The following is a 27,617-nucleotide window of genomic DNA, read 5'->3' on the forward strand; positions in this document are numbered from 1 at the left end:
GGTCAGTGTAGAGGCCGCTGGTAGGCCGCAGGCTTGAGCAACGGAAACCCGAGCAAGGCCCAAGGGCCCCCGGTGACCACGGGGCTGAGTGCAAGCAGGCTCGGGAAGCCACCCACCTCGAAATGGCCGTAGGCCCTAGTTGACCAATGGGCTACTTACACCCAGGCACAGTTACCAAAACAGGGAAAATCCTATTCGTTTCCATGCCTCCCTCATTCCGCCCTATACCTAGAGCCCCTCGGCACCGCCTCATGGCAGACAGTCTCTCTCTGCTGTCCTGCCCTCAGCTGCCTTGAGGTGTATTCAATAAACTGCCACCTCCCTTGTTCTGCCTCCCTTGAATTATCTCACCATGCGCCGCCGGCCCCCACGCGAGAGGGACACCCCACATTCAAGCCTATGTAACATCACGGAGAAATACTGCTGACATGTTTTGAGAAAACATCAAAATACAAAGTTGAAAGGTAAAATTGAAGTCTAAAATAATGTGCGTGCCCAGAAGAGGACAGGATGAGGAGAGGCAAGAACAAAAGGAGTGCCTTTGTTAAGTAGATTTATTTTTTTCTGCTTTGGAATACATTTTTTAAATATAACAAATACGAAGATAAATTAGAGTGGACTGAAACAGAATTCCCAAAGTGTCCCTCTCAGAAAAGGTATTGCTCCAAAAGGTACCAGAACACAATTTCTTACAGAAAAAATAACTTTATCTGGAGTCTCAGCTACAACGAACAAATGGAAACAGCTGACAAGAACAGCCAGCTCTTTCACCCACGGTAGAAGTTGCTTCACGTTTGCGTGGCCACAGCACGTCGAGCTTTCCTACTCCAGCTGTTCTAGTCACGTTCCCCACGCCCTACCTGGTCCTGGAGATCTTGGTGTTAATGACTTTTCTTAAAAAGCTGCAAGCACTTGGGGACAGGACCTATTTTGTTGCCTTCACAATGCCCAGCACAGTGCTGGGCTACCACTCCAGTTTCTTGCCCGATGAATGCTAATTAGACGCAGCCTGCTGAGATACACCCTGATGACCTGCTATTACTTTTTGCCAGTTAATATATAAAATAATGCTGACGTGTCTGACTACAGCCCAGAGGCATGCCTAAGAAAGCCAGCGTGTAATAGTTCCCAAGCGCTGCTGCAAGGTGCAAGCTGGAGTTTCCTGTCTGGATGATAAGCAGTGGAAACTGGAGGTACAAGGGTACCCCTTTTTAGCATGGCCTGATGTTGATTACATGGTTCACTGTATTATGGGTCATTCGTGTCCCTGGAAGTCAGACATGTACAGAGAAGAGAAGCTTGTGGGTGCTGCCAACTCTGGGCTCCAGTGTTATAAAACATCTTAAAGTACTCCTCCGTGCTACAAAGGAGGGCATTCAGCCTCCTGATTTGCAATAAAGTCCTCTTTTTCCATCTAGCCATCAGCTTCAGTATATGCGGGAGTTGGATGGAGAGCTTTATGTCCCTTTCCTGGTGGTTGGGAACAAAGAACAAATACAGCATCTGTAAGTTTCAAAAGCTAAAAGGAAAATACATCCTTAAGACTTTCCTGTGTTCCCTAGCAGCGGTTGTAGAAATAGCCCCGCAGTTCCAAACACACAGACGATTATAAACACCCAAAGAAATACCCTGTCCACCACCATGGCCACGTATTTCCAGCCGTCTTCTACCTGAAAGGCAAACAAAAAGTAAAAAAATTTAAAAAATATATTGAAACCATAGAAAATGTGCTTTGTCTCATAAATAAGCTGCTTCCTTTTCAAAGAAGACTTCCCTGGCAATTTTTAAAGCAAATATTGGTTTTAACCTGGTTAAGCCATGTCGCCTGTATAGCTCACAGAACTTTGTCTGAAGAGCATGGATACGCCCTTCCATGCCTCATGCAGATGGCTACCGAGTGAGCACAAAGGTCTTTTCCTGCAAAAAGCATTCCCGAGATAGCTCAACTTTTGCTCAGATAGCTCAACTTTTGCCATTGGCACCACTGGATATTTTGACTTCTTGGCTAGTCTGGGAAATGGGTTTGGGGCAGGGGGTGCAGGACGTGAGGAATGATGGAGGGCCCCCTTCTCGGGAATAGGCAGCCATCTAGGCTGCAAAGTCATGCTGGTTGTGGGGAGTTCATTGCATTTCTCATGTCCTTCTGATGAAGTATAGTTGGAAGGCAGGCAGGCGGGGACCAGCCCCCCGCTTCGCCCTAAAAGGAACCACCCTTAAAAGGATTTTACCCCACCCTGGAAGGAGCCCTCCACCCTTTCCCATGTGACAGAAACCTGACTGGATGACAGGCACGGGGATGGTCAATCAGATTAGAACAGCAACGTGACCAAGAACCGCCGGCACCGATGGAGGAAAAAAATCCTGTAACGCTTCCGGATTCTGGCTTCCAATTGATCATGCCTCCAACTTATGCCTGAGGCCTACGTCTCAGGTGGTGTCTTGAGGGCCCTACCCCATGGTGTTTAAGTCAACTACTCTTCCCTCCACCATTTTATGAAGTTGTCACCATGAAGGTACAGGTCTAGGCTCACCTGTCCCATGATACATCCCCCACCCCTGCCTTGTGACTCGCAATCACAGTATTGTCCCCTGCACCAATGGGGCAGACTTCAGGTCTCGAGACATCCTTTCTCTAGGAGATACGGATACTGGCAGCTGCAGTATGAGGTCAAACCCAGACACCTGACACAGGTTTTCAGATGCCCTCAGCTAGTCATCCTGATGAAATGGAAAACTGGCATGATTTTCTTGAGCTCTCTCTTTGGAGGCTCGGGGAGGTCCTTGCTGCTATTCTGGACAACAAAAGCAGACTATGTTGATGCTAAAAATATCCCTGAGGCTCATCCAATCCGCACCTAAATCCCTCTCCAGTAGAAGAAGTGGGGTTGAGAAGAGGGGACTCAGTCCCCTCCCCCAGTACTCTCAGACTGCAGGCTGCTCATCGGGGCAGATCTCCCCATTCACCCTTCCCTCTGCCACTGTTTTTAAGAAACACTTTCATTAACCAAGGATGTCCTGAATGTTTATTTTAACCAGATTTCACTGGAGTTAACATTTCCAGAGGTGGAGGTTTGCAGTGAGACTATGGTTTACTCCACCCAACCCCCAGGCCACTTCACCCATAACTGCATAATAACCAAGCTCGGTCTTAGAGTAATGCTCCCTTAGAAACAGAACTCATGCTGAAGATCCGCCCTGCTCTCTAAAGTGCCTCTAAGCCTGCTACGGGTGGACAGGCCAGAGGAGCCACATACCTACCTCCTTTGTTTCATTTTGGTTCTTCATGTTTTCTGCTATGAATTGAACACTATTAATTACATCTTCGACATCAGGCGAGCGCTCTGAATTCTCAGTCATCCATTGTAAAGGCTGATGACTTAATCTTCTCTTGCTGGCGGCAAGCTCACTTGATTTACGACAGCGGCAGCATGCTTTAGGAAGTTTGGTCTCTCTGCAATGATCAAAACTGATTTTGGTGGACCTACTGGAAATGCCTTTGGAGTTTTTATCAGAACTTGTCTCCCTCATCTTGTCCAGAGGCCTCCTCATCATCAGGATCTGGGGTAACAGCTGGAGGAAAACCGTCTTCACCCACTTGGGCATGGTGTGTGTTGCTGGGGTGCGATAATGTATGTTCAACACGAACACAGTCACCGCAATGGACAGGGTGACAAAGATCATGGTGAACAGTAGGTACTCACCCACCAGTGGGATCACAAGAGACGTGGACGGAATGGTTTCCGTGATTACCAGCAAAAACACAGTCAGAGAAAGCAGAACTGAAATACAAAGTGTCACTTTTTCTCCACAATCAGAAGGAAGGTAAAAGACCAGCACGGTTAGAAATGAAATAAAGAGACAGGGGATGATCAGATTAATGGTATAAAACATTGGCAATCTTCTAATGTAAAAAGAATAGGTTATATCTGTGTATATCTCCTCACAACAGTTGTATTTTATGTCATGCTTATAGCCAGAAGCATCAACAATTTCCCATTCACTGTTTTCCCAAAAATCATTCATATCCACTTTAGATCCAATGATTAGAAGATCAATTTCAGCTTTGTCATATGTCCAGGAACCAAATTTCAGGGAACAATTTTGATGATCGAAAGGGAAAAAAGTGATATCCATAGGACAGGAACTCTTGAAAATAGCTGGAGGAGTCCAGGTTATCATGCCATCATATTTAAGAAGAGCTTTTGTCTTGCCTTCGACTCGAAAATCGCCAACAGCACTGCAAAATAAACTAGACACCATTAGTAACACCCCCTTTGCTGTACCGAAGGCAACTTTGGAAAGAGATGACTGCTGCCAAAAGCCCATACTTGTTGTAGAGAACAATGTCAGGCTTCCAGATCTTATCTGCAGGAACACGTAGAGTCTCAATGCCATCATATTCCACTGGGTCCCAGCGCAATTTATAATCATTCCAGATCTAAAGGCAGAAGAAGTCAGTTCAATAAAAAATTCTTAGTAACTTTCTTCCAATGTTAATTCTATGTTGGTTTAGCAGGGTTTTTTGGAAAAAGTAAGTTCTGATTTAAAGAGTACATTAGAGGGGCACCTGGCTGGCTCAGTTAGTAGAGCATGCAACTCTTGATCTCAGGGTCATGAGTTCAAGCCCCACACTGGGCACGGAGCCTACTTAAAAAAGTAAATAAAGAGTACATTAGTTTCTTTCTTTCTTTTTTTGTGTGAAAGAGAGAGAGAGGGAGGGAAGGGGAGAACAAACAGGGGAACGGGCAGAGGGCAGACTCCTCGCTGAACAGGGAGCAATGCCGACTTGATCCCTCAACCCTGGGATCATGACCTGAGCAGAAGTTTAAACAACTGAGACACCCAGGCGCCCAAGAACACATTGGTTTCTATCAAAAGTTGAGAGAGTAAATCCATGTGGAATAGGGGGCTAGGTAGCTGAGCTGATTTTGGCAAATATGACTTAGATAATTAACTATTGATTATTAATTAGTGGGCCAAGTTTATAAACTCAACTTCTATGTTCCATAGACTATATTCACACTGGAATAGCAACTCATTTCTAATATTAAAAAGATAGTTCAAGTGTACAATGATGAGTTTGTTACAAAGTCTGTGTAAAAGATTAAGGCAAGAAGGAAGCATGAGATGGTATAACTGATAAAATCCACTAGTGGGAATCTAACCCAGTTACTCTCATACTCAGTTCCTGACTTCCCTAGGCCTGATGCAACAGGATCAAAGAGTGGGCAAGCATCTGACTCTGGGGTTCAAGTTACAGATAAAAATAGGAGACTTGAGGGCAGAAACCAGAAGGGACAGGTCTCTATATCCCAGAGAACTTTATCACCATGTTTCTGCACCTGTGAAGTTTGCATCAAGCAGCTGTTACCGGAGCTGAATTTTAGGGTTTGGAGACAGATAATATTTTATGCTCTGTCATAATTTGGAGATGGAAAGAGGGAATGCTAGTGAAATTTATCCATTAGACATTGTTAGCCTGGCACATGAGTAAGACACATCCAAAGGAAGGACACATACGTGACGTAGCCACAGATTGGTTTCCATGATCTGGTTTACTTCATCCTGGGAAAAAGAAATAATATTTTTTAGCCTTAAATGTACTTGCTAATTAAGGTGGATCTTAGAACAAGAATTACAATAAGAGAGAGCCAAATTTGAGTTATTTATACTAAGAGAGAAAAACAAAGAGGACTAAAAAAGCAACTTATAAAATACAACCAGAAATGTGATATTTTCACATCTGGTTCCAACCCTGTTGACTTTGAGAGAAAATGTGGCTTAAAGACTGTCTTTCAAATCTGATTTAAGTCTCACCTTGTCTGTGAAACCTTCCTTTTTTCTTTTTTTTTAAAGATTGTATTTATTTATTTGAGAGAGAGTGAGAGAGAGCACAAGCAGGGGGAGGAGCAGAGTGAGAGGGAGAAGCAGACTCCCTGCTGAGCAGGGAGCCCGACAAGGGGCTTAATCCCAATCCCGGGACTCCAGGATCATGACCTGAGCTGAAGGCAGCTGCTTAACTGACTGAACCACCCAGCACCCCTTGTGAAGCCTTTCTGATCACCACAGCCTGTAAAGGTTTCTGATTCCATGAAAGGAGGAAGAGAAGGGGCAGTGGGAAGGAGGGAAGGAGGAACTGCAGATGGTGATGGGTATCAGACCCTGGTTCATTGATTTTACCATCTTCGTCCCCAGTCCTTGAAAACCTCCCTTCCTCAACTGTGCTCGGCACTCTCTAGACTCTGAGTCCTGAGCCCAATTGCCCCTTGAAAAGTCAGCTTCAGGTCACCATGGAGTTTTCCAGCTGGGACCTACCACTCCGTTGCAACACATCCCAATTCTCATCCAAGCCATGCTGATTGTTTCAATCATTCATTACTTGAATATTTATTGAGTACCTACCATGTGCTCTATAAATGCTGGGACTGCAGCAGTAAACAGGTAGAAAAATTCCCTACCTTCATGTGTCTAAACTGTTAATTGGGGAGACAAAAAAATCAATAATAGATATATAATATAATGTATGGTAGTTATAAGTCCTGTGAAGAAAAATAGAGAGGGATGGAGTGGTGTGTGTGTGCATGTGTGTATGTGTGCTTACATATGTGCATACATATATGCACACACATCTGTCTTAGACAGAATGGTCAAAGAAGTCTTCTCTGAGGAGGTAGTTTAAGCCGGTACCTAAATGGCCTGAAAAGAGTCATGGAGCTATCAGGAAGAAAACATTTCAGGCCAAAATCCCAAATATAATGTGTTCCTAAGCAGCTACCAGCCTTCAGTGGGAAAACTGAAGACATATCCAGAACTTTTAACAACCTTACAGCACAACAGCTTGGAAGATATTGGGTATTCCCATTGGCCAGCAGTGCATTCCTAAAACTTACCAACTGGGGCACTTGGGTGACTCAGTTGTTAAGTGTCTGCCTTTGGCTCAGGTCGTGATCTCGGGGTCCTGGGATCGAGCCCCATGTTGGGCTCCCTGCTCAGTGGGCAGTCTCCTTCTCCTTCTCCCTCTGTCCCTCCCCATCGTTTGTGTTCTCCCTCTTGTTCTCTCTCTCAAATAAATAAATAAAATTAAAAAAAAACTTACCAATCTTGCTTTACAAGACACATGGACACCCCCAGAGTAAATGAATTCAACTGTAGTTGACAGAGCTGTGGCCAGGACTCAGACACCAACCTGCTCTTTTTCACTGAGCTACTCTGTACTTCACAAACGCCCCTGCCAAGCTTCCTCCTTCAAATGAGTTTGTGTCAAGTCATAGTAAGCCCCAGGGTTTTAAAAGGTCAACAAAAGGAGTTACATTCATGGTTTCCTATTAGCCAGGAAAAGAAAAAAAAAAAAGAGGCTATACTTATCCCTTGACCAAGCAGCCCATGGCTTTATAATCACCCAAGCCTAAGGCTGATGCCTTCTGCTTATAAGAAGGTCATGTTGTGACCTATAGATTCCAGCAGAGGCCATGTCAATAAATCCGTTGGCTGCCAATCAGGAATGGACTAACTATGCAGTCCAGAAAGGTCTCAGGGGTAAATGTCATAAACATCTTCCAAAGACTGCATCCTCTCTGTACACTAGTATACTGTGTTGATAGAACTAGTGTACACTGTGAACTAGTACACTGTGTTCAAATCATTCAAATCTGTTGGCAATATCATCCCAACAATATCCTTGTCTCCCCACCAACACGTCCGCAGGCTGGTGAGGCTCCGTGTGGTATGGACCTCCTCAGGGGCGTCAGCCAACTTTATGGATCAGGACTTGTTCTGGCAAGTCTTGTTCTCCACCCAATTCCAAACCACAATGATAGTCATGGGCACTACCATCAGACTGCCCAGCTGGAGGAGGCCAGAAACCCACAATACCATTCCACATTCCTGGGACCATTGCCCTGTATCTCTTTCTTGGGAAAATAAATTAGTTGGAACCCTGCCTGCATCAAAGGATTGGAGTTACAATTTCAAATTAATTAGCTTCCAGAGCAGCGGAGACTGAGATCAGAAAGGCCAGGTGGACTACACTTTAAAGGCCTTTAAGTTTGTCATTTCAGATATGGGAGGCCATCGAAACACTAGACAAGGGCTTTGTCTTGAATCGCTGTTGGGGGGATAGCAGATGTGCTCTAACACTGAAAGATCATCCACCCAGAAAACTCTGTGGCCAGAGTCATTCTGTATGGCAGCAAAAACACTTCTAAGTAGAGCAGCAAGAGGCCTAGAGACTTTGAGAAGGGAGTTGGTAGTTGTGCATCCTGGCTGTCCTGCATCACAGAGCCATCCCCAGAGCTCACCATGGCTCAAGGACAACAATGAATATGATCCACAGGAACTTCTGGTGCCCCACCTGAGAACAGGTGGCCTCTAATACACCAATGAGAATGGCTACATTAATATCTGACAAAGTAGACTTCAGAAAAAACAGTTAGTATAGGCAAAGAGGGACATTACATAATGCTAGAAGGATCAATTCACCAGGAAGACAATGATCCTAACTGTATACACACCAAACTATAGTCTTCAATTACATGAAACAAAAATTGATAAAGCTGAAAGAAGAAACAAACCCCCTTTTATAGTTGGAGACTTCAATTCCACCTCCCTCAGCACCCAATAGAACCACTAGACAGAAAATCAGCAAAAATAGAGAAGATCTGAAGAACATAATCAATCAACAGTATCTAACTGACATATATAGAACACTTCACTCAAACAGCAGAATACACATACTTTTCAAGCATGCATGGAATATTAACCAAGATAATAAACCACATTTTTATCATGGGCCATAAAATAAACCTCATAAAATATAAAAGAATTGAAAACATACAGTGTGTTTTCTGACCATAATGGAATCAAACTAGAAATCAATAACAAAAAGACAACAGGAACATCTCTAAACCCACAGGAACTAAACAATACTCTTCTAAATAATCCATGGGTCAAAGAGGATGTCTCAAAGGAGATTTTTTTTTAAGATTTTATTTATTTATTTGAGAGAGAAAGAACACGTGCGTGCACATGAGCAGGGGAAGGGGCAGAAAGAGATGGAAAAAGAGAATCCCAAGCAGACTGCACTGAGCATGGAGTCCCATGCAGGGTTTGATTTTACAACCCTGAGATCATGACTTGAACCAAAATCAAGAGTCAGATGCTTAACCGACTGAGCCGCCCAGGTGCCCTGCAAAGGAGATTTTTAAAAATACATAGAACTAAATGAAAATTAGAACAACATATCAAAACATGAAGGACATAGCTAAAAAACAGTGCTGAAAATAAAATTGTCACATTATATGCTTACATTATAAATAAGGAAAGGTCTCAAATCAATAATCCAAGTTTCTACTTCCAGAAATTGGAAAAAGAAGCACAAAATGAACCCAAAGCTAGCTGAAGGAAGGAAAAATAAAGGTAAGGGTAGAAATTATGGGGTACCTGGCTGGCTCAATCATTGGACCATGCAAGTCTTGATCTTGGGGTTGTGAGTTCGAGCTCCAAGGTGGATGTAGAGATTACTTAAATAAATACATAAACTTTAAAAAAAAGAGTAGAAATCAATAAAATTGAAAAGGAAAACAATAGAGAAAAATCAGTGAAACAAAAGCTGATTCTTTGGGGGAAAAAAAACAAAATTGATGACCTTGAGCAAGATTGACAAAAATAAAAACAAAGACACAACTCACCAACATCAGAAATGAAATAGGAGCACCACAGATCCTGTAGCCATTACAAAGAATAGACAATACTATAAACAACTTTATCATACATTCAAAAATTTAAAAGAAGTGGATTAAAACCTCAAAAGCCACAAATTATCCAAATTCAAAGAAGATGAAATTGATAGTCTGAATAGCCTATAGCTATTTTTAAAAATTGAATTTATAGTTAAAAACTCCTGGAAAAGAAACCTCTAGACCTAGTAAGTTCCCCCTGGAGAATTCTACCAACTATGTAAAGAAGAACTAATATCAATTTTATACAATCTCTTCCAGAACATAGAAGAGGATGGAACAATTCCAAATATTTTTTATGAAGTATTATCCTGACACAAAACCCAAAGACAATACAAAAAAAGAAAACTACAGATCAATATCTGTCATGAACCTATCAATAAAGTATTAGCAAACTGAATCCAACAATATATAAAAAGTTATACACCATGATTAGATGAGATGTAAGACTGGTTCAACATTCAAAAATCAATCAATGTAATTTACCATATCAACAAAGTAAAGAAGAAAAATTATGTGACCATATCCATTGATGCAGAAAAAGCATTTAACAAAAATTCAACATAAATTCATGATAAAAACTCTCCGAAAACTGGGAATAAAGAACTTCCTCAACTTAATGAAAACCTCTATACAACGCCTACAGCTATCATTATACTAAATGGTGAAGGACTGAATGCTTTTTCCTTAAGATTGAGAACAAGGCAAAGATGTCCACTCTCACCACTTTTATTCAACACAGTACTAGAAATTCTAGTCAGTGCAATAAGGCAAGAAAAAGGGGGGAAAAAAAGGCACAGATTGAAAAGGAAGAAATAAAACTATCTCTATTTGCATATGACATGGTTGCCTACATAGAAAATCCATGGAATCTATAAAAATACTGAAACTAATAAGTGAGTTCAGCAAGATCTCAGGATACAAGATCAATATACAAAAATCAATTTAATTTCCATATACTAACAATGAACATGGAGAAACCAAAATTAAAAGCACATTATTTTCAATTGCTTCAAATAAAACAAAATACTTACATATACACATAATAATGCATAAACAGGATCTGTATGCTGAAAATTACAGAATGCTGATGAAAAAAAGAGCTAAATAAATGGAGAAATATCTTGCATTCATGGGTTGGAAGATTATACAACAGTGAAAATGTCACTTCTCCCCAAATTAATCTATAGATGTAATGCAATTCCTTTCAAAATCCCAGCAAGGTTTTTTGTATATATAGGCAGCTTATTCCAAGGCTTAGGCCCCAGAATAGCTAATATGATTTTAACAAAGAAGAATAAGGTGGCAGGGATCACTCTAGCCAATATTAAGACTTACTGGGTGCCTGGGTGGCTTAGCTGGTAAATGTCAGCCATTAGCTCAGGTCCTGGGATCAAGCCCTCCACAGCCTCCCTTCTCAATGGGGAGTCTGCCTCCCTCTCTCCCTCTGCCCCTCTCCATGCTTCTGCTCTCTCTCTCTCTCTCTCTCTCTCTCTCAAATAAATAAATAAATCTTTTAAAAATAAAAAAAAGACTTACTATACAGCTACAGTAATCAAGACTGGGTGGTATTGGTGGAGGGCTAGTCACAGAAATCAATGGGATGGAACAGAGTACCCTGCAATAGACCCACACAAATACACTCAACTGATTTTTCACAAAGGTGCAAAGCCAACTCAATGGAAAAAGGGATAGCTTTTTCAACAAATGATTCTGGAGCAATTAGACACCACAGACCACCCCCTGCCCAAAAAAATCAAGCCTCACATTTTATACAAAAATTAAAAATTAACTCAAAATGGATAACAGTCTTAAATGTAAAACATAAATAAAGCTTTAAGAAAAAAATAAAAGAAAATCTCTGGATCTGCAATAAGGCAAAGAATTCTTAGGCTTAACACCAAAAGCACAACACATAAAAGGAAAAATTCATAAATTGGACCTCATCAAAATGGAAAAGTTTGAGTGAAAGCCCACATGAAAAAGATGAAAAGAGAAGCTACAAACTAGGGTAAAATATAGCTGACCCTTGAATACACAGGTTTGAACTGTGCAGGCCCACTTACACGTAGAATTTGCATGGCACAGTGCTGTAAATGTGTTTTCTCTTCTTTATGATTTAATAAGATTTTATTTTCTCTTCCTTTATTGTAAGAATACAGAATATAACACACATAACATATAAAATATGTGTTAATCAAGTGTTTATGTAATCAGTAAGGCTTCAGGTCAACAGTAGACCATTAATAGTTAGGTTTTGGAGGAGTCAAAAGTTATATGAAGAATTTTGACTATGGTAGGGGCTGGCGCCCCTAACCCCTGCATTATTCAAAGGTCAACTGTATTTACAAACCACATATCTGACAAAGCATTAGTATCTAGAATATAGCAAGAACTCTCAACACTGAAGAGTTAAAAAAAAGTCAAACAATCCAATTAGAAAATGGGCAAAAAACCATGAACAAACATTTCACCAAAGAGGATATACAGATGGAAAATAAGCACAAGAAAAGATGTTCTATATCATTAGTCATTAGGAAAATGCATATTAAAACTACAATGAGATATTATTACATACCTATTAGAATGGTTAAAATAAAAATTAGTGACAACACCAAATATTGGTGAAGATGTGGATAAACTGGATCACTTATATATTGCTGGTAGGAATGAAAAAGGATAGATCCACTCTGGAAAGCATTTTGGCAGTTTCTTAAAAAACTAAACATGCAACTACCACATGACCCAGCAACTGCACACCTGGAGGTTTATCCCAGAGAAATAAAGATTTACATTCACACAAAAACCTAACCCGAATGTACATAGCACTTTTATTTGTAATAGAACGAAACTGGAATCAACCCAAATGTTCTTCAACCAACGAAAAGTGAAATAAACTGCAGTGCATAAATACCACGGAAGACTCCACACCAAGAAGAAATGGACTACTGATACAATCAACAACTGGGACGAGTGTCCAGAAAATTATACTGAGTGGAAAAACCAATCCCACAAGATTACATAATATATTATTCCATTTTTTATATAACTTTCTCGAAATGACAAAATTTTAGAAATGGAAGACATATTAGTGGGTGCCACTGGGAAAACTGGGCAAAGTGTACAAGGGATCTTTCTATTCTTTCTTTTTTTTTTTTAAGATTTTATTTATTCACTTGCGAGGGAGACAGAGAGAGAACAAGCAGGGGGAGAGGCAGAGGGAGAGGGAGAAGCAGACTCCCCGCTGAGCAAGGAGCCGGATGCGGAACTCGATCCCAGGACCCTGGGATCATGACCTGAGCCGAAAGCAGACGTCTAACCATCCGAGCCACCCAGGCGCCCTCTTTCTATTATTTCTTACAACTGCATATGAATCTACAATTATTTCAGTAAATAAAATTCAACTTAAAAAACTAAATTTCCCAAGCCTGCCTTACAGCTAGAGGTTGTCAGTGAGATAGGAAGCCAAGGATGTTAGTAGGACTTCTAAGAAAACTCAAGGAAGTCACAGATGTCTGTTATGTGCCCTTCTCCCTTCCTCCTGCTTATTACCAAGGGTGTGAATATGATGAGTGAAATCAGCAGTTACCTTGGCAACACTGAGGAAAGAAAGCACATGATGAAATAGAAAGATGGGAACCTTGCTCACTGTCACCATGCACGGTTTATGCTTTAAGCATCATGGTCCATGTGACTGGCATCCCCTGGATGTTGTGCAGTGCCTAACCTGAGCAACCGAACACAGTGGTGCAATCACTAACACCATGAAGCCACCTGGTGTTAACCTCCTAAACTGTTAACCTTTAGATTTCTGTTACATAAGAAAGAAATAAACTTGTTTTATTTAAGCTGTGTTATGTTTTAAAACCTCTGAGAGCAGCCAAATGCAAATGTCAAAATCTGTATTCTGCCATCCCCACCCACCATCCTCAGAACAATGTCCTGAAAGGGTATATCAACCATGAATTTGAAGTACTGACTTTAGGTGAAACTTACTTTGTAACAACCCAATCCACAGCAAATTATGGCTCCCAGCCCAGTAGGAGGCCAGTAACCAGTGTAACACTCTTTGGGGGTAGAGAGGATCAGAATAGGTACCAAATAAATATTTTTTAAATGAATGAGTGGATCCCATCTAAGCAAAAGAAAACATGTGACTTTTTTTAAACCAATATGTACCAGTATATACATATTTCCAACTTGGGCCAGAAGCCAGAGGACCAGGCCAGGGTCAGCCTCGTCCACCAGGAAGCATGGACTGGAGAAATATCACGGGCCCTGACTTCACATCTGTAATGAAGATCTTTCCCCAGTGAACCTTGAGAGCCACCACTGTTTCCCAAGGGGCAAAGCCTAGGAGGACGGAGGGCTCCTTCCTTATCCATTGGCTGGGACTGATGAAAGGGGCTCCCTTTGTTGTGCACTCTTGTCTCTCTGCAGATGCTTACACTCCCCCTACTTCCTAAGCCTGCCTATTCCTGGAATTTGGTCCAAGACAGCTCAGCCCCATCCTATACCTTGGAGCCAGAACTCTGCTCTAGGTTATAGTATCAGGTCTCACTACCTCCTCTTCTGCCAACTAGGGCATGAAGATTATTCAAAATGAACTGCAGTCGGGCGCCTGGGTGGCTCAGTAGTTAAGCGTCTGCCTTGGGCTCAGGTCATGATCCCAGGGTCCTAGGATCGAGTCCCACATCAGGCTCCCTGCTCCACAGGAAGCCTGCTTCTCCCTCTCCCACTCCCCCTGCTTGTGTTCCTGCTCTTGCTGTCTCTCTCTCTCTGTCAAATAAATAAATAAAATCTTAAAACAAAAAGAACTGCAGTCCTACTTGCCCTTGAACATAGTAGCAATACATTAAAGTAAGAACTCCAAATTCCCATCTGTTTTTTCAGGGCTGGATGGAATTCTGTATGAAAGAAGGTGATTTTTTTTTCCTTTCTTGCATAATGTAGAAGGCTTAAAGCCATTCTTTTTTTATGGAGTGAAAAAAACATAAGCTTTGGAGTCAGACAGGTTTGATTAAGATCTCAGTTCCACCATGTTTTAGTCTAGGACCTTAAGAAGTTTGCTTAACTGAGATTCCCTCCAGCTATAAAATGCAGATGACAGCCACTAAGTGTAGACACAGTGACTGGTGCATAATAGGTGCACAATGAAGTTAGCTCCCTCTGTATTCTCCCTTCAACTTCCCCTTCGCCTCTTTGTTTCATAAACTCGCTCTGAAAGCACTTCCAGAAAGACACTGCCTTGATGTGAGTAATTACAGCATCAATGGGGAAGTGTCTTCTTCCCAACCTGAGGGCTTTGCAGGGCCTGCGCTCATGTAGATGTGTGTTTGTTCGTGTTTTTAAAATTTCTCTATTTACCCTATACAGTAACTGGGACAATGTCGAGAATTGCTCTGCTCCCCACCCCAACCCCCACCCCCACCGCAGAGTCAGGGTTTCTCTGAGAAAGAGCGGTGACCCGGCAGCACTTACCACATTGGTCAGCTGTGTGATGGCCACTTCAAAACGCACTGTGACGGGATCAGACACGTTTTCTACAGGCCTGATGAGCTGGTTATAATGAGAAAACAATTCGCGGAAGAGTCTCTCTTCAGATGCACAGGCTGCAGAGCCTGCATGGCCAAACAGAGGGAAGAGTTAGAGAAGCAGACAGGGTGCTCGCAGATGGGGAGGTTCTGGCAGCTTCCATCACCAGGTGACACAGGCAGTGGGGTGTCCAAGCCAACGGAGCCCTCCTGCCCCTGTGTTCTGTCCACCCGTACAGACTGCCCCTGTACCCATTGTCCCTTGCCTCTCTGAGCCTCGGTTGGTCACCTCTGCCCTGAAGATAAAAAGAGGAATGCCTATGTCCCAGAACTACTGTGATATCAAATAAAATAATATTGGCAAGAGCTCTTTTAAAAGTCTAATGCCCCACACACGTAAGGGGATAGCATGAACTCCAATTCTTGCTTACGTCACTGAGGATAGCTCATGATCTCACTGCTCTGGTTATTAAGGAAGAGTCCTGCCCTTTCTTGTCAAAACGCTGATCCAACTACCTGTTTCTACAACCAGTGAGGTGCTTAGCTGGGGAAACTTCACGAAGCAAACTGAAATAACCAGTAATCTTATTAAGATCTTAACAAGCCATACTCCTTTTTAAAGTCAGCTTTGAATTCAATTATTTTGGAGATTTGTGTAAGTGCAAGGTTTTTGAGGCGAACTTATTTAAATAGTTTTAAAAGAATTCAAAATTAGTTCTTAAATAACAGCATTTTCGTCACTAAATTTTAAATAGCTTAATGTGTATGTCTGTATTTTTCCAAGAATGCATTAAAAGTAGGTTACTTGCCTTCATTTGACATAATTCACTTCATTAATACCCCTCTATATTTTCCCTTATAGAAGCCAAATTTGACATCTGACATACTGTTCTACAAATTTCCCAGAGGGATTTATACCCTGAAAGAAAGAAAATTAAAGGGACTGAAAACTCATTCCGCAAAAATGAACAAAAGAATAGCTGTTGTATCACTAAATAAAGAGTAGTTTGACAAATGCACTTGGAACCACTGAAACTCTGAGCTTTCAGCAGGAAAGAACAATTTTAAATGTAAAACAGCACTCTTGCCACTATAATCAATAACGGTAGAAATATTTCTACATAAAACAGACAAGAAACAATTCTCTCCATTACCCTATTCCCATCCCCCCCAGACGCTGTAGATAAGCCCTCCATGAGTCTTGAAGAGCAAGCCCCTGCAAAGCCAACAGCACGTGGAAATGTGGTTTTCTTCCACAGAATAGCAGCTGTCTGTTTCCAAGGCTTAACTTTAAAATGAATAATCTCACTCTTAGGACACATTCCAGCACAGTAATATGACATGCTTCCCAAAACAATGATGATTACCTTCAAAATGGAAGGGTTCACGGAGTAAGTCATAGTATCAGCTAACAAACAAATCACAAGTAAAATATATATATATATTAAATACAAATACAAATAAATCAGGCGAATATACCCATGGCAGAGATGGATAGAAAACTGCATCATTATTATCACCATATTTTTAGTGGGACAAGAAAATAAGGTATGGTTTACAAGGTTTCATTGTCCTCCCCACCCCAGCCCCTAAATCTCATGTTACATGTTAAACCTACCCAGTAAGAAATAGATTAATTAGCAGTTATAACTGCAGTAATTCCTCTGCAGACCCTCTGCATATTCAGACATTGAATATCTCATCTCTGCTCAATCAAGCACAACTAGAAAAGAAGAGCAAACACATGTAGCTGGAAAGAGGATATGAGATAAAGCAGAAATAAAACCTACCTTTCAAGCAAGGCATGAATATATACAACCAGAGACACAAAGCAAAGGGAAGGAGTCCCTGGCCCTTGCTGCTCAGCATGACTAAAACACACTTTGATTTCTTTTTCTAGTCAAAGGACTGTAGAAAACAGAGCTACCAGACAGCAACATGCATCAGACCTTTAAATCATCAGAGTCCCACTGCAATCCACGTGTTTCTTCGGTGCAATAAAAACATTCACAAGCGCAATACGGATGTTCCCAATATCAGAGCCTGAGGCCAGCAAAAGGGCAAATAAAAAGGACTCAATCTGATGTCAGCTGAGTAATCACTTTCCTGTCACCCTAGATCTCTCTTCGTGCGAGACCAGTGAAGAGAAGCAGCGAGGGAACACTGGGCAGGCTGGACCGACGGAGGATGGAAAACATCGCCTGGCTTCAAGCTTTCCATAGCACAGTCTCAGCAGTCCTCCTTGGGGGGAAGAAACACCCTCTGACTGAGCCCCAAGTCCAAGGGAAGCAGGTGCTGGGCGCCAGACAGTGTGTTCTGATTCACTGAGTTCTCTGGTTTATCAAGGCTTAGCCTTGTCATTAGAAAACTTCCTAAAATAGGAGTTTCCTTTCCTGTCTTAATAAGTGTGGCCTCGAGCAGCACTCATCTGGTTTCATCTGACTCCAGGGCTTCTGGTGTCTTGTCTTTCTGAGCTCAGCAGTCACCATCCAGGGCCAGAGATTAGCTGTCTGAGAACCAGAGGGATGAGTACTGAACACAGGATGCCACCTGGACAGCCCTATGTTTACTGAAACATCCTTGTCATCAACTGGCTTTCTTATAAGTTTCTTCTTGCCTCTATAAGTTTAGGGTCAAGAGGATTCTGATGAACTGGGCCTTCTGGTCAGATTTTGGTGTTGGTTAAAGAGGAGACAGACCCACAACAAAATGAAAAAGCAACCTGCAGAATGGGAGAAAGTATTTGTGACCATATGTCTGATAAAGAATTAATATCCAAAACATATAAGGAACTCATAAAATTCAATATCAAGACATATCCAACTAAAAAGTGGGCATCGGGGCGCTTGGGTGGCTCAGTTGGTTAAGCGACTGCCTTCGGCTCAGGTCAGGATCTCAGGGTCCTGGGATTGAGTCCCACATTGGGCTCCCTGCTGAGCAGGGAGCCTGCTTCTCCCTCTCCCTCTGCCTGCCACTCCCCCTGCTTGTGCGCTCTCTCTGTCAAATAAATAAATAAACTCTTAAAAAAAAAATGGGCAACAGACCTGAATAGACATTTTTCCAAAGAAGACATACAAATGTCCAACAGGTATACGAAAGAGTCCTCAGTCACCGATCAGCAGGGAAATGCAAATCAACCACAGTAAGATCTTACCTTTCACCTATTAGGATGGTTACTCCCCAAAAGACCAGACATATCAAGTGTTGGTGAGGGTGTGGAGAAAAAGAAATTGGTGCAGCTGCTATGGAAAACAGTATGGGGTCCCTCAGAAAATCTGAAAAAGGAACTACCAGGAGCGTGGCCCTGCCATTCGCTTGGCTCACACCTTTGCAGCTACCAGAGTTACCTCCTCACCCAGAAGGAAGAGTAGGTTGGAGCTGGTGAGAACTCTCTTCCTGCTGAGATGTCTATCAGATGGCTTGCCGATTGCAGTCTTATGCGGTGCTGAGGGTCCCATGGTGACGTGTGAGACCAAGCTGGTGAGGTGTATCATGGGAAGCTCGTTAAAGCCAAGGACAACATGAACTGCCAGATGTCCAACATCACACTCACATACAGACAAGGCCGAGGGGCACAGCTGGGGTGGGTGTACATCTGTGGCAGCAAGATCTGCTTTCTCATTTTGCCTGGCATGCTGAAAAACCTGTCCATGTTAAAAAGCATGAAAAATAAAATGAAGGCTCAGGGGCTGACCGGGAAAAAGTTGCTATTCTAAAGGCCCAAGTCAGGGTGTCTGGGTGGCTCTGTGGGTTACATATCTGACTTGGGCTCAGGTCCTGATCCAGGGTCCTGGGATTGAGCCCCGCATCGGACTCCCTGCTCAGTGGGAACCTGCTTCTCCCTCTCCCTGTGCCCCTCCCCCTACTTCTGTGCTCTCTCTCTCTCTCTCAAATAAACAAATAAAATCTTAAAAAAAAAAAAATGAAGGCTCCAGTGGCTACAAGAGGACAGGTACTGGGGCATGGAAACATCTTCCAGAAGAGAAGATAAATTTATCTGTTGAACAGGACTTTGTGTTATATTTTCTTTTAGGTTATCTGGGTTCAGGGAGGTGTGTGCTTACATACATGTTTTAGGTTTTCTTTTGACATCTTTCTCTTTAGATCAGGGTCAACTCAATAAATATGGTGGTGGGTTTTTTTCTGGAAAAAATAAAGAAATAACTACCATATGATCCAGCAATTCTACTTCTAGAAATATAACCAAAGCAAATGAAATTAGGATCTCATTTGCATTTCTATGTTATTGCAGCATTATTCAAAACTATCACAGTATGGAAACAACCTAAGTGTCTGTCGATGGATGAAAGGACAAAGAAGATGTGGTGTATATATGTGCACACATGTGTGGAATATTATTCAGCCATGAGAAATCCTGCCACCTGAGACAACATGGATGACCCTGAACGACAGTGTGCTGAGTGAAATAAGTCAGACAGAGAAAGACAAGCACTGTATGATCTCATGTATATGTGGAATCTAAAAAAAGTTGAACTCATGAAAAGATACAAACTTTCAGTTATAAAAATAATCAGTTCTGGTATCTACTGTGCAGCATGGTGACTATAGTTAATATATACTTTAAATGTGCTAAGAGAGGGGCACCTGGCTGGCTCCGTTGGTAGGGCATGTGACTCTTGATCTCAGGATCATGAGTTCCAGCCCCACAGTGGGCATAGAGTTTACTTAAAAAAAAAAAATCTAATTAAAAAAAATTTTTAAGTTTTCTAGGAGAATAGATCTTAGGTGCTCTCACCAACACACACAAATGGTTACCAAGTGAGGCGATGGATATGTAGATTAGCTTGACTGTGGTATCATTTCACAATGCATATGCATATCAAATCATCACATCAGACACCTTAAATATATACAATTTTTATTTGTCAGTTAGACCTCAATAAAGCTGGGGGAAAAGAAGAATTAGACTAGAAGATGATCTCTCGGGCCTTCCCAACCAAACATTCTATGACATCATCACAAAGGTAGTACACTTTGCAGTTGTGCCGAATTCAGACCAATGACTTTCCTCAAAATTCTATTAAACTCCTATCTCTCGAGAAAACGAAAGAGGAACCAACATTTAGCACCAAACTTGGACCCAGCCAGTGCTGTCTGGCTACCTGCTTCAGATATGTCATCTTAAGATGTTACTCAAGCGCTCCCCATAGCAGATGGGCTTTTGGCCTTTGCTGAAGTGTCCTGTGGAGTTTGGAGAGAATCTAAGGTGATAAAGAGAAAAGGCCTGGACAACACTTTACCACGATGGATAAAATGCCAAATCATACCCCAAAATGGGGCAATGCCTCAGTCGTTTTTAAAGTAAAGCACAAATCAAGTTGGCTGTTTTCCAAAGCACCAATAACACCCTCAACTATTTCTATTTCTCAGCCTTTAACTGATTTGTTCCTCATACTTTCTAACAGATGCGCACTGCAATTTGTCAAGAAAACTGTTGTTTCGGGGCACCTGGTGGCTCAGTCTGTTAAGCCTCTGCCTTCAGCTCAGGTCATGATCTCAGGGTCCTGGAATCAAGCCCCGCATCGGGCTCCCTGCTCAGTGGGGGGTCTGCTTCTCCCTGTCCCCCACCACTTCTCCCACCCCACTCCCTCGCTTGTACTCTCTCTCAAACAAATAAGTAAATCTTTAAAAAAAAAAAGAAGAAAGAAAGGAAGAAAAGAAAAGAAAGAAAAAGAAAGAAACAAAGAAGAAAGAAAGAAAAAACCATTGTTCTATGTTTTTGTTTTATCCAACAATCCTCTATAGCCATCACCTGTCACCTTAAAGAACCACTTTAGAGGAGCGATCCTCTGGAATGGGTCCCAAATCAGCCCTGCTTTCTTCCAGGAGCATGCCATCAGGAGCCAGGGTGCGGAGTGGGAGGATGGGGGACTTTATGAGAGGAGGTCACAGAAGAGCCTCCCTGGAGCTAAAGAATGCAGAGGGAACAATATGGGCTTCTGGGTCAAATGGACATAGATTTGGATTCTGGCGCTGATACTTGGGGGATATTGGACAAGTTACTTAAACTCCTTCAGCTCTGTCACCAGAAAAAAATGTGATTAAATTCAGTAGTGTAAATCATTTCACCTCTCCCTACCCAATTTTCCCTGTCATTTTTACTCACTCTCTCTTTTTTTTTTTAAGTTTATTTCTTTATTTTAGTAATTTCTTCCCCCAGTATGGGGCTTGAACCCATGACCCCGAAATCAAGAGTCACACACTCTTCCAACTGTGCCAGCCTGTTGCCCCTCTCACTCTCTTAACCACTGCAAACAGACAACACAACTGAGTAGCTCTCGGGCCTGAACTTGTAGGAAAAATGTGCTGTATTTTAAATGCTTATATAGAATATACATTGTCCCATTCAAAGAAAACATTTATATTAACCCCTCATCATCAGAAAAATCCTTGAGTTTTGTAATTCAGTTACGGGTCTACATACTGCATCAATCCCTCTCTGAAAATTGCAGGAATAGAAGTTAAAACCAAATACACAGAAGAAAAAAAGCACACTTTCAAAAATTTTTTTAAAAATTTAATTCAAGAAACAAAAGAATTAAAGATATTTTGTATTTTCCTGATGTTACTGGTTACCATTTCATGTTCATATTCCAGTAATTAGTTTAGCTGAGCTGTCAAACCAACCAGAAGTTTAGTGCTGCTCATGGTTTATGGAGGTGGAAAGGCTGAAGGGAGAGAGAGGTTCATCAACCTAGGAAGAGTCAGTCCTGTCTTGCCCTCCCCTCCCTCGCCCCTACCACACACACCCCTCCACCCCCGGACACCCTCATTCCTCTTAGCCTCTTCCAAAAGGAAAAAGGAAGAAGCAATGCAGCTTAACTTTTCCAGGGCCATAAATCTAATGAAAACTGTGGATCCTAAGCCTCCATGCCCTTATGCCTATTAAATAAAATTTGACATTTAAATCCTGGGGATTTCCAACCTCAGGGGGAGGTAACCTATCATTTTCCCACTTTCTGCTCCCAGTCACCACACATCATCCCTTTAAAAAAAAAAAAAAAAAGTTTTATTTGTTCATTTGGAAGAGAGAGAGAAAGACCAAGAGAGAACAAGCAGGGGGAGAGGCAGAGGGAGAGGGAGAAACAGACTCATCATTGAGCAGGGAGCCCGATGTGGGGCTCGATCCCAGGACCTGGGATCATGACCTGAGCCAAGTGCAAACGTTTAACCATCTGAGCCACCCAGGCGCCCCCACACATCCCTTTTTAAAATAACATTCTAGAGAGCTAATGTGTCAGGAAACCCATAAGTTTCAGAGATTTATTGTTGTGTTTCTTTTGGTTTTTTATCAGTAGATACTAACTTCAATTTGGAGGTTTTCTGAGAAAAAAAAAAGTGATACTGCTTAATATGAAACTTTTAATTCTTAATATTGTTTTAAGAGTTTTCCCCCTCCAGTTGCTAATTTAAAGCCATTGCCTCGTTTGCTCTAAAAATAAGGGCGACTGTTTGATACAGTTCCATAAAACTGGTTAAGTGCTTAATTGAAGTCTGAGGGTTTTTTGGCATAGAAACTGCATGAATGAACATTTTGTTGACCTTTCTCCAATTGTCAGTTCTCTTTAAACTCAAACGAGAAGACTCTTTAGTTGTCCCTAAAGAAATGTATAGGAAATAACCCTTTAAACATGTATTATTTATAAATCCACTCAGCAAAACATCATCAATAATTTAATGATCCCATATGCCAGGTTTTTTTTTTAACTACTGTCATTAAAACTGTCACATGTGCAATATCCCTAGTCAGTAGTATTTCACAGTCACCCCACTTGACATTTCCCATGAAGGAAAAATAAAACAGCAATAGGGTAAGTATTCAAATTAAATGCTAATTTTAGACCGGGAAGAAACATTTAATAAATAGCTCATAAGAGAGGCTCGAATTAATCCTACAATGCCCACCTTTGGACCACCTACATTTTAAAAAAAAAAGGGAAAGGGCGCCTGGGTGGCTCAGTTGGTTAAGCGACTGCCTTCGGCTCAGGTCATGATCCTGGAGTCCCAGGATCGAGTCCCACATCGGGCTCCCTGCTCAGCGGGGAGTCTGCTTCTCCCTCTGACCCTCTTCCCTCTTGTGCTCTCTATCTCTCATTCTCTCTCTCTCAAATGAATAAATAAAATCTTTAAAAAAAAAAAAAAAAAGGGGAAAGCCATTGACCCGAGGGTGAGGTAAAGCAGTGAGAGAAAGTCAAAACTGAGTTGAAATGCAAAGACTGTGTGTCGCATGATAGCTCCCTCCCAGCAGCCTGTGTGTGATCAGCAGGCTAAGTCCTTGCCATTCTCTCTCTTAATCCCCACACACTCAAGGAAGTGAGACTCGATGTTGTAGGTGAAGACACTGACACTCAAGCAGGTTAAGTGATTTGCTTCAAGTTCCATCATCGCTGATCAGTGGCTGAGTTAAGATGCCAATCTCACGCTGTCTGAATCTACAGCTGACACTTTAACCTTAAAGCTATCCTCAAGTGCTTTTAGATCCATGAATACTTTATAAGTTCAATATATTTTTAGAGGGTTGTTATTGAAGTGGGCCATGGTTAGCACTAACTTCATTTTCTTTTGCCATGGATCCTTCACAAGAGTCGAGGAAGCCAAAGCTAATTTATAAAGGAAGTTGGAATGGAGCACATAATACCACACAGAAGTGGGAGCCCAGAGATTGCCCCACTTAAGGCACAAGCTGACATTGGGCAAGTTCCCAACTCGGGGCGTGTGGGCGATGGCGCCACAACCACATCTTCAGGGGTGATGTTGCTGGCCATGCGGTGAAGATCGCTAGGCTAAGCACTTACTGGTGACGGGCATGGTAGGCCACACTCTTCCAGCCAGAATGAATCCTACACAGAGCTTTGGGAATTCTGTAACTTCGCTTCAGACTTTCCCCATCCCTAAATGGGCAGCAATTATCTCTGGGTCCTTCAAGGTAGAAGCCAATGTGCTTAAATAATAAATCTCCTAAAAGGAAGAATTGATTCAAGGTTACCATCGTCCCACAACCCAGTAGTAATAAAATTGTAATACAATGTATTCCACTTCCAGTAGACCCAGCTCTATGATTGTAAATAGGAATAACTGCCAATTTATATTTGTTTCCTTTTTTTAAAGATTTTTATTTATTTATTGAGAGAGAGAGAGCATGAGAGGAAGGAAGGTCAGAGGGAGAAGCAGACTCCCTGCTGAGCAGGGAGCCCGATGTGGGACTCGATCCTGGGACTCCTGGGGCTGCTATACCGAATTACCACAAACTTGCTGGCTTCATGCAACAGAAAGTTATTTTTTCCACAGTTCTAGAGGTTAGAAGTCAAAATCAAGGTGTCAGCAGGACCGTGCTCCCTCTGAAGGCTGTAAGAGAGAATCCTTCCTTGCCTCTTGCTGCTTCCGGTAGCTCCAGGCGTCCCTTGACTTGTGGCCACATCACTTCCGCCTCCACATCTGCCATTACAAGACCTTCTACTCTATGCCTGTGGCTTTGCCTCTTTTGTGTTTTACAAGGAAGCTGGTCCTTCGATTTAGGTCCTAGTGGGTAACCCAGGATGAACTCGTCTCAAGATCCTTAACTAAATGACATCTGCAAAGACCCATTTTCAAAGAGGGTAACATTCACAAGTACCAGGAGTTAGGACACAGACATACCTATCTTTTGGGGGCCACCATTCAACCCACCACAAAAACTTACAGGATTGTGGTGAGGATTTAATTAGAAAGTATATGTGGGCGCCCGGGTGGCTCAGTTGGTTGGGCGACTGCCTTCGGCTCAGGTCATGGTCCTAGAGTCCTGGGATCGAGTCCCGCATCGGGCTCCCTGCTCGGCAGGGAGTCTGCTTCTCCCTCTGACCCTCTTCCCTCTCGTGCTCTCTATCTCTCATTCTCTCTCTCTCAAATAAATAAATAAAATCTTAAAAAAAAAAAGAAAGTATATGTAATAGCAGCTACTGGCATACTATAGGGGCAACCCACATTCATTTTCTTTTTCCAGAGAATTGTACTCTGATATGTACAGCAGACTTCAAGGACTGGTGGGGAGGCCCAGAAAATATGACTGTTTTTGTGTAAAATGGCGACTTCTTGTTCTTTCAAAGAAGAAAATCTGAAAAGTCACATATATCATGGTCCCTGATTAGTAGGTCAACTGTTAGTGTGTATCAGAATCAAGAGTAGGGGACAATCTTTAAAAAGCGCAGATTCCAGGTCCTGTCCTGAGAAATTCTGGTTCGCTGGGTCTGTGGTGGGACCTGGAAACTGCATTTTTATAAAGCTCCTGAGTTGATCCTGATGCAGATGGGCAGTGCCACACCTCTGAGGAGCTCCTCCAGCAAGCTGCAGTAGGATTTCCACCCGGTACCTCTACAGTGTGCTTCTGTGATATTATAGAGTTAGACGTTTCTAGAACATACGTGCCCCCACGAATGCGTAGGTCACAAAACAAAAATGTTAGAGATATTCCAAAGTTGCTGTATAGGCACTATGTTTTGTGTGAAAAAGCTCCTTCAACGTAGGTGTTTACTAAGTCCTACTATGTTCTGGGCACAGGGATAGATGCTGAAATAAAGTTGTAGAAAATATACACTTATGTTTTCAAGTATCCATGGAACATTTACAAAAATGGACCTTGTGTTACGACCAAAAAAGTCTCAAAAAGTAACAAAGAATCTTTAGCATATAGAACACTCTCTGTCCACAAAAAAGCAAAATTAAAAATTCCAAGATAATGCTCCAAACTTCCCTTTCTTGCAGAGCTCAAAATGTTGTATCCAGTCTTCTCGTTTTCAAGGGCCAGGGAGGTAAAGCTAATAATGGAGAGAAGTCATATGGCTCAGGTTTCATGGGTCCAAATATAACTAAGACCATATTAATTTTAAGGTGCTAATCACAGCAGTCATGCAGCCTGGAGCCCCCTCCCAACGCTGCCCTGCCATTCAGGCTGCTGTCCACACCTCTGCAGGAGCTTGACTCTGCCACCGGCTTTCCTGCTACTTTGCTGAGCATGGCTGTCTTCCCACCATCAACAGCTCCGTAAGGTCTGAGAGGTAGGGATGAGGAATGGGGAGTTTGGGGGGTGGGGGTGGGGGAGGTGATCCGGGCAGGAAGGAACCAGAAATATTCTCGCCACCTTCACCTGCTGAAGCAGGGCTGCTTATGCCCCAAACCTTACCTGGACTTTTCTAAACATGGCGGTGAGGGAGCAGCTAGGCCCTCAGCTAGGCTACAGTCTCCATCTGTTAACCCCTGCACTGTCTTTTCTGGAGCCCCCACACCAGAACACTTTCCTCTTCCTCGAACTGACAAGGCAGAGGCCCAAAGACCTAGCTGTGGATGTGAATTGCTAGGGAGAGAGTTGGCGCTAGGGAGCTCCAATGTCCAGAAACAACAAGTGAATGGAGGGACTGAAGAAGGAGGAGGGAGGCACCCCCCACAGGATGCCCTGGGGAGGCTCCCTCAATGTGCTGTTACTCATAAATAAAGTTTCATGGGGAGGAGAAAGAAAATCAAACTTGTGGCCAGGGAAGTGTACTGCTTCCTAGAACATGGTGTCAAAGCATTGTGCTGGAAGTAACCAGGGCCACGTCAAGAGACCCAGCTCGGCCTCCACCACCACCTGTGCCCCCTGATTTTCCCTCTCTAGGCAGCAACTTCTTCCTTCAAATGAGGTGACAGGACCAGATGAACTCAAGGCCTCCACTCTTAGTTTTACTCAACGAAATATAGTGACGTGAGCAAATGTGCAGTGGTAGCCTACTATGGCCAGTGTTTTCATTAAAAAATCTAGCCTAATATTAGAGGGTGCAGAGAGCTGCAGCCATCCTTGAAGGAAAGCAAGAAAACATCCACTTAAATGACATGAATGAAGGGCAGCAGTCTGTCAGGGGAAAAGCAAAGAAGTGACAAAGTAGGGTACCTGGACAGGTGAAGTAGATGAATTTGGCTACCTGACTGAGGAGTGAAGATGCCACTGGGTGGAGAGCTCAGAGCTAGATTTTGGAGGAACTTGAATGCTAAACTAACACATTCGGTTTTTGGGAAATAGGAAACCACTGGAAAGTTTGAACATGGGATTAACATGATGGAAACTATGGTCTAAGAACATTAATTTTCACCTTACGCTGTGTTTGTTTGATGTATCAGACTTTTTGTTTTTAATAATTTAAAAGTATTTTCTCTAGCATATTTGAAGGAATTTAAAGGGATTGAAATGCATTAAACTAATTCCCTTAATACACCCTAAGACTTTAAAACCCTGTGCTCTTTTCAAGTCCAGTGCTCTCATGACTTACAAGAAAAGTTTTAGAATCTACTGCAAAGTCATCGTACGCTACTGTAGTTTTTA

General features: G+C 42.3%; 1 protein-coding gene across 1 annotated transcript; it reads right to left on the minus strand.

The window, feature by feature from the left end:
• Window positions 1-620: 620 nt before the first annotated feature.
• Window positions 621-26,462, minus strand: CHRNA6 (cholinergic receptor nicotinic alpha 6 subunit). Its single transcript, XM_088021317.1, has 6 exons — window positions 26,445-26,462; window positions 18,624-18,912; window positions 15,216-15,355; window positions 4,329-4,438; window positions 3,259-4,237; window positions 621-1,670 (listed from the first exon to the last, which is right to left on the minus strand). Exons 1-6 carry the CDS (start codon window positions 26,460-26,462, stop codon window positions 1,539-1,541), a joined length of 1,668 nt encoding a protein of 555 aa, XP_087877443.1. The 3' UTR covers window positions 621-1,538.
• Window positions 26,463-27,617: the final 1,155 nt, after the last annotated feature.

This window comes from Eumetopias jubatus, unplaced genomic scaffold (genome assembly GCF_037043125.1).
Source record: "Eumetopias jubatus isolate StellerSeaLion01/CBP00866 unplaced genomic scaffold, mEumJub1_p1.0 scaffold_2, whole genome shotgun sequence".
In the NCBI taxonomy this organism is placed as follows: domain Eukaryota; kingdom Metazoa; phylum Chordata; class Mammalia; order Carnivora; family Otariidae; genus Eumetopias; species Eumetopias jubatus.

Excerpts from the sequence above, each read along its gene's own strand:
- CHRNA6 (XM_088021317.1), bottom strand. Across the intron at positions 15,356-18,623 it reads CAACCTACTCTTCCTTCTGG|GCTCTGCAGCCTGTGCATCT; the intron begins GTGAGGAGGTAA and ends TTGGCCATGCAG. Across the intron at positions 4,439-15,215 it reads TCACACAGCTGACCAATGTG|ATCTGGAATGATTATAAATT; the intron begins GTAAGTGCTGCC and ends TTCTGCCTTTAG.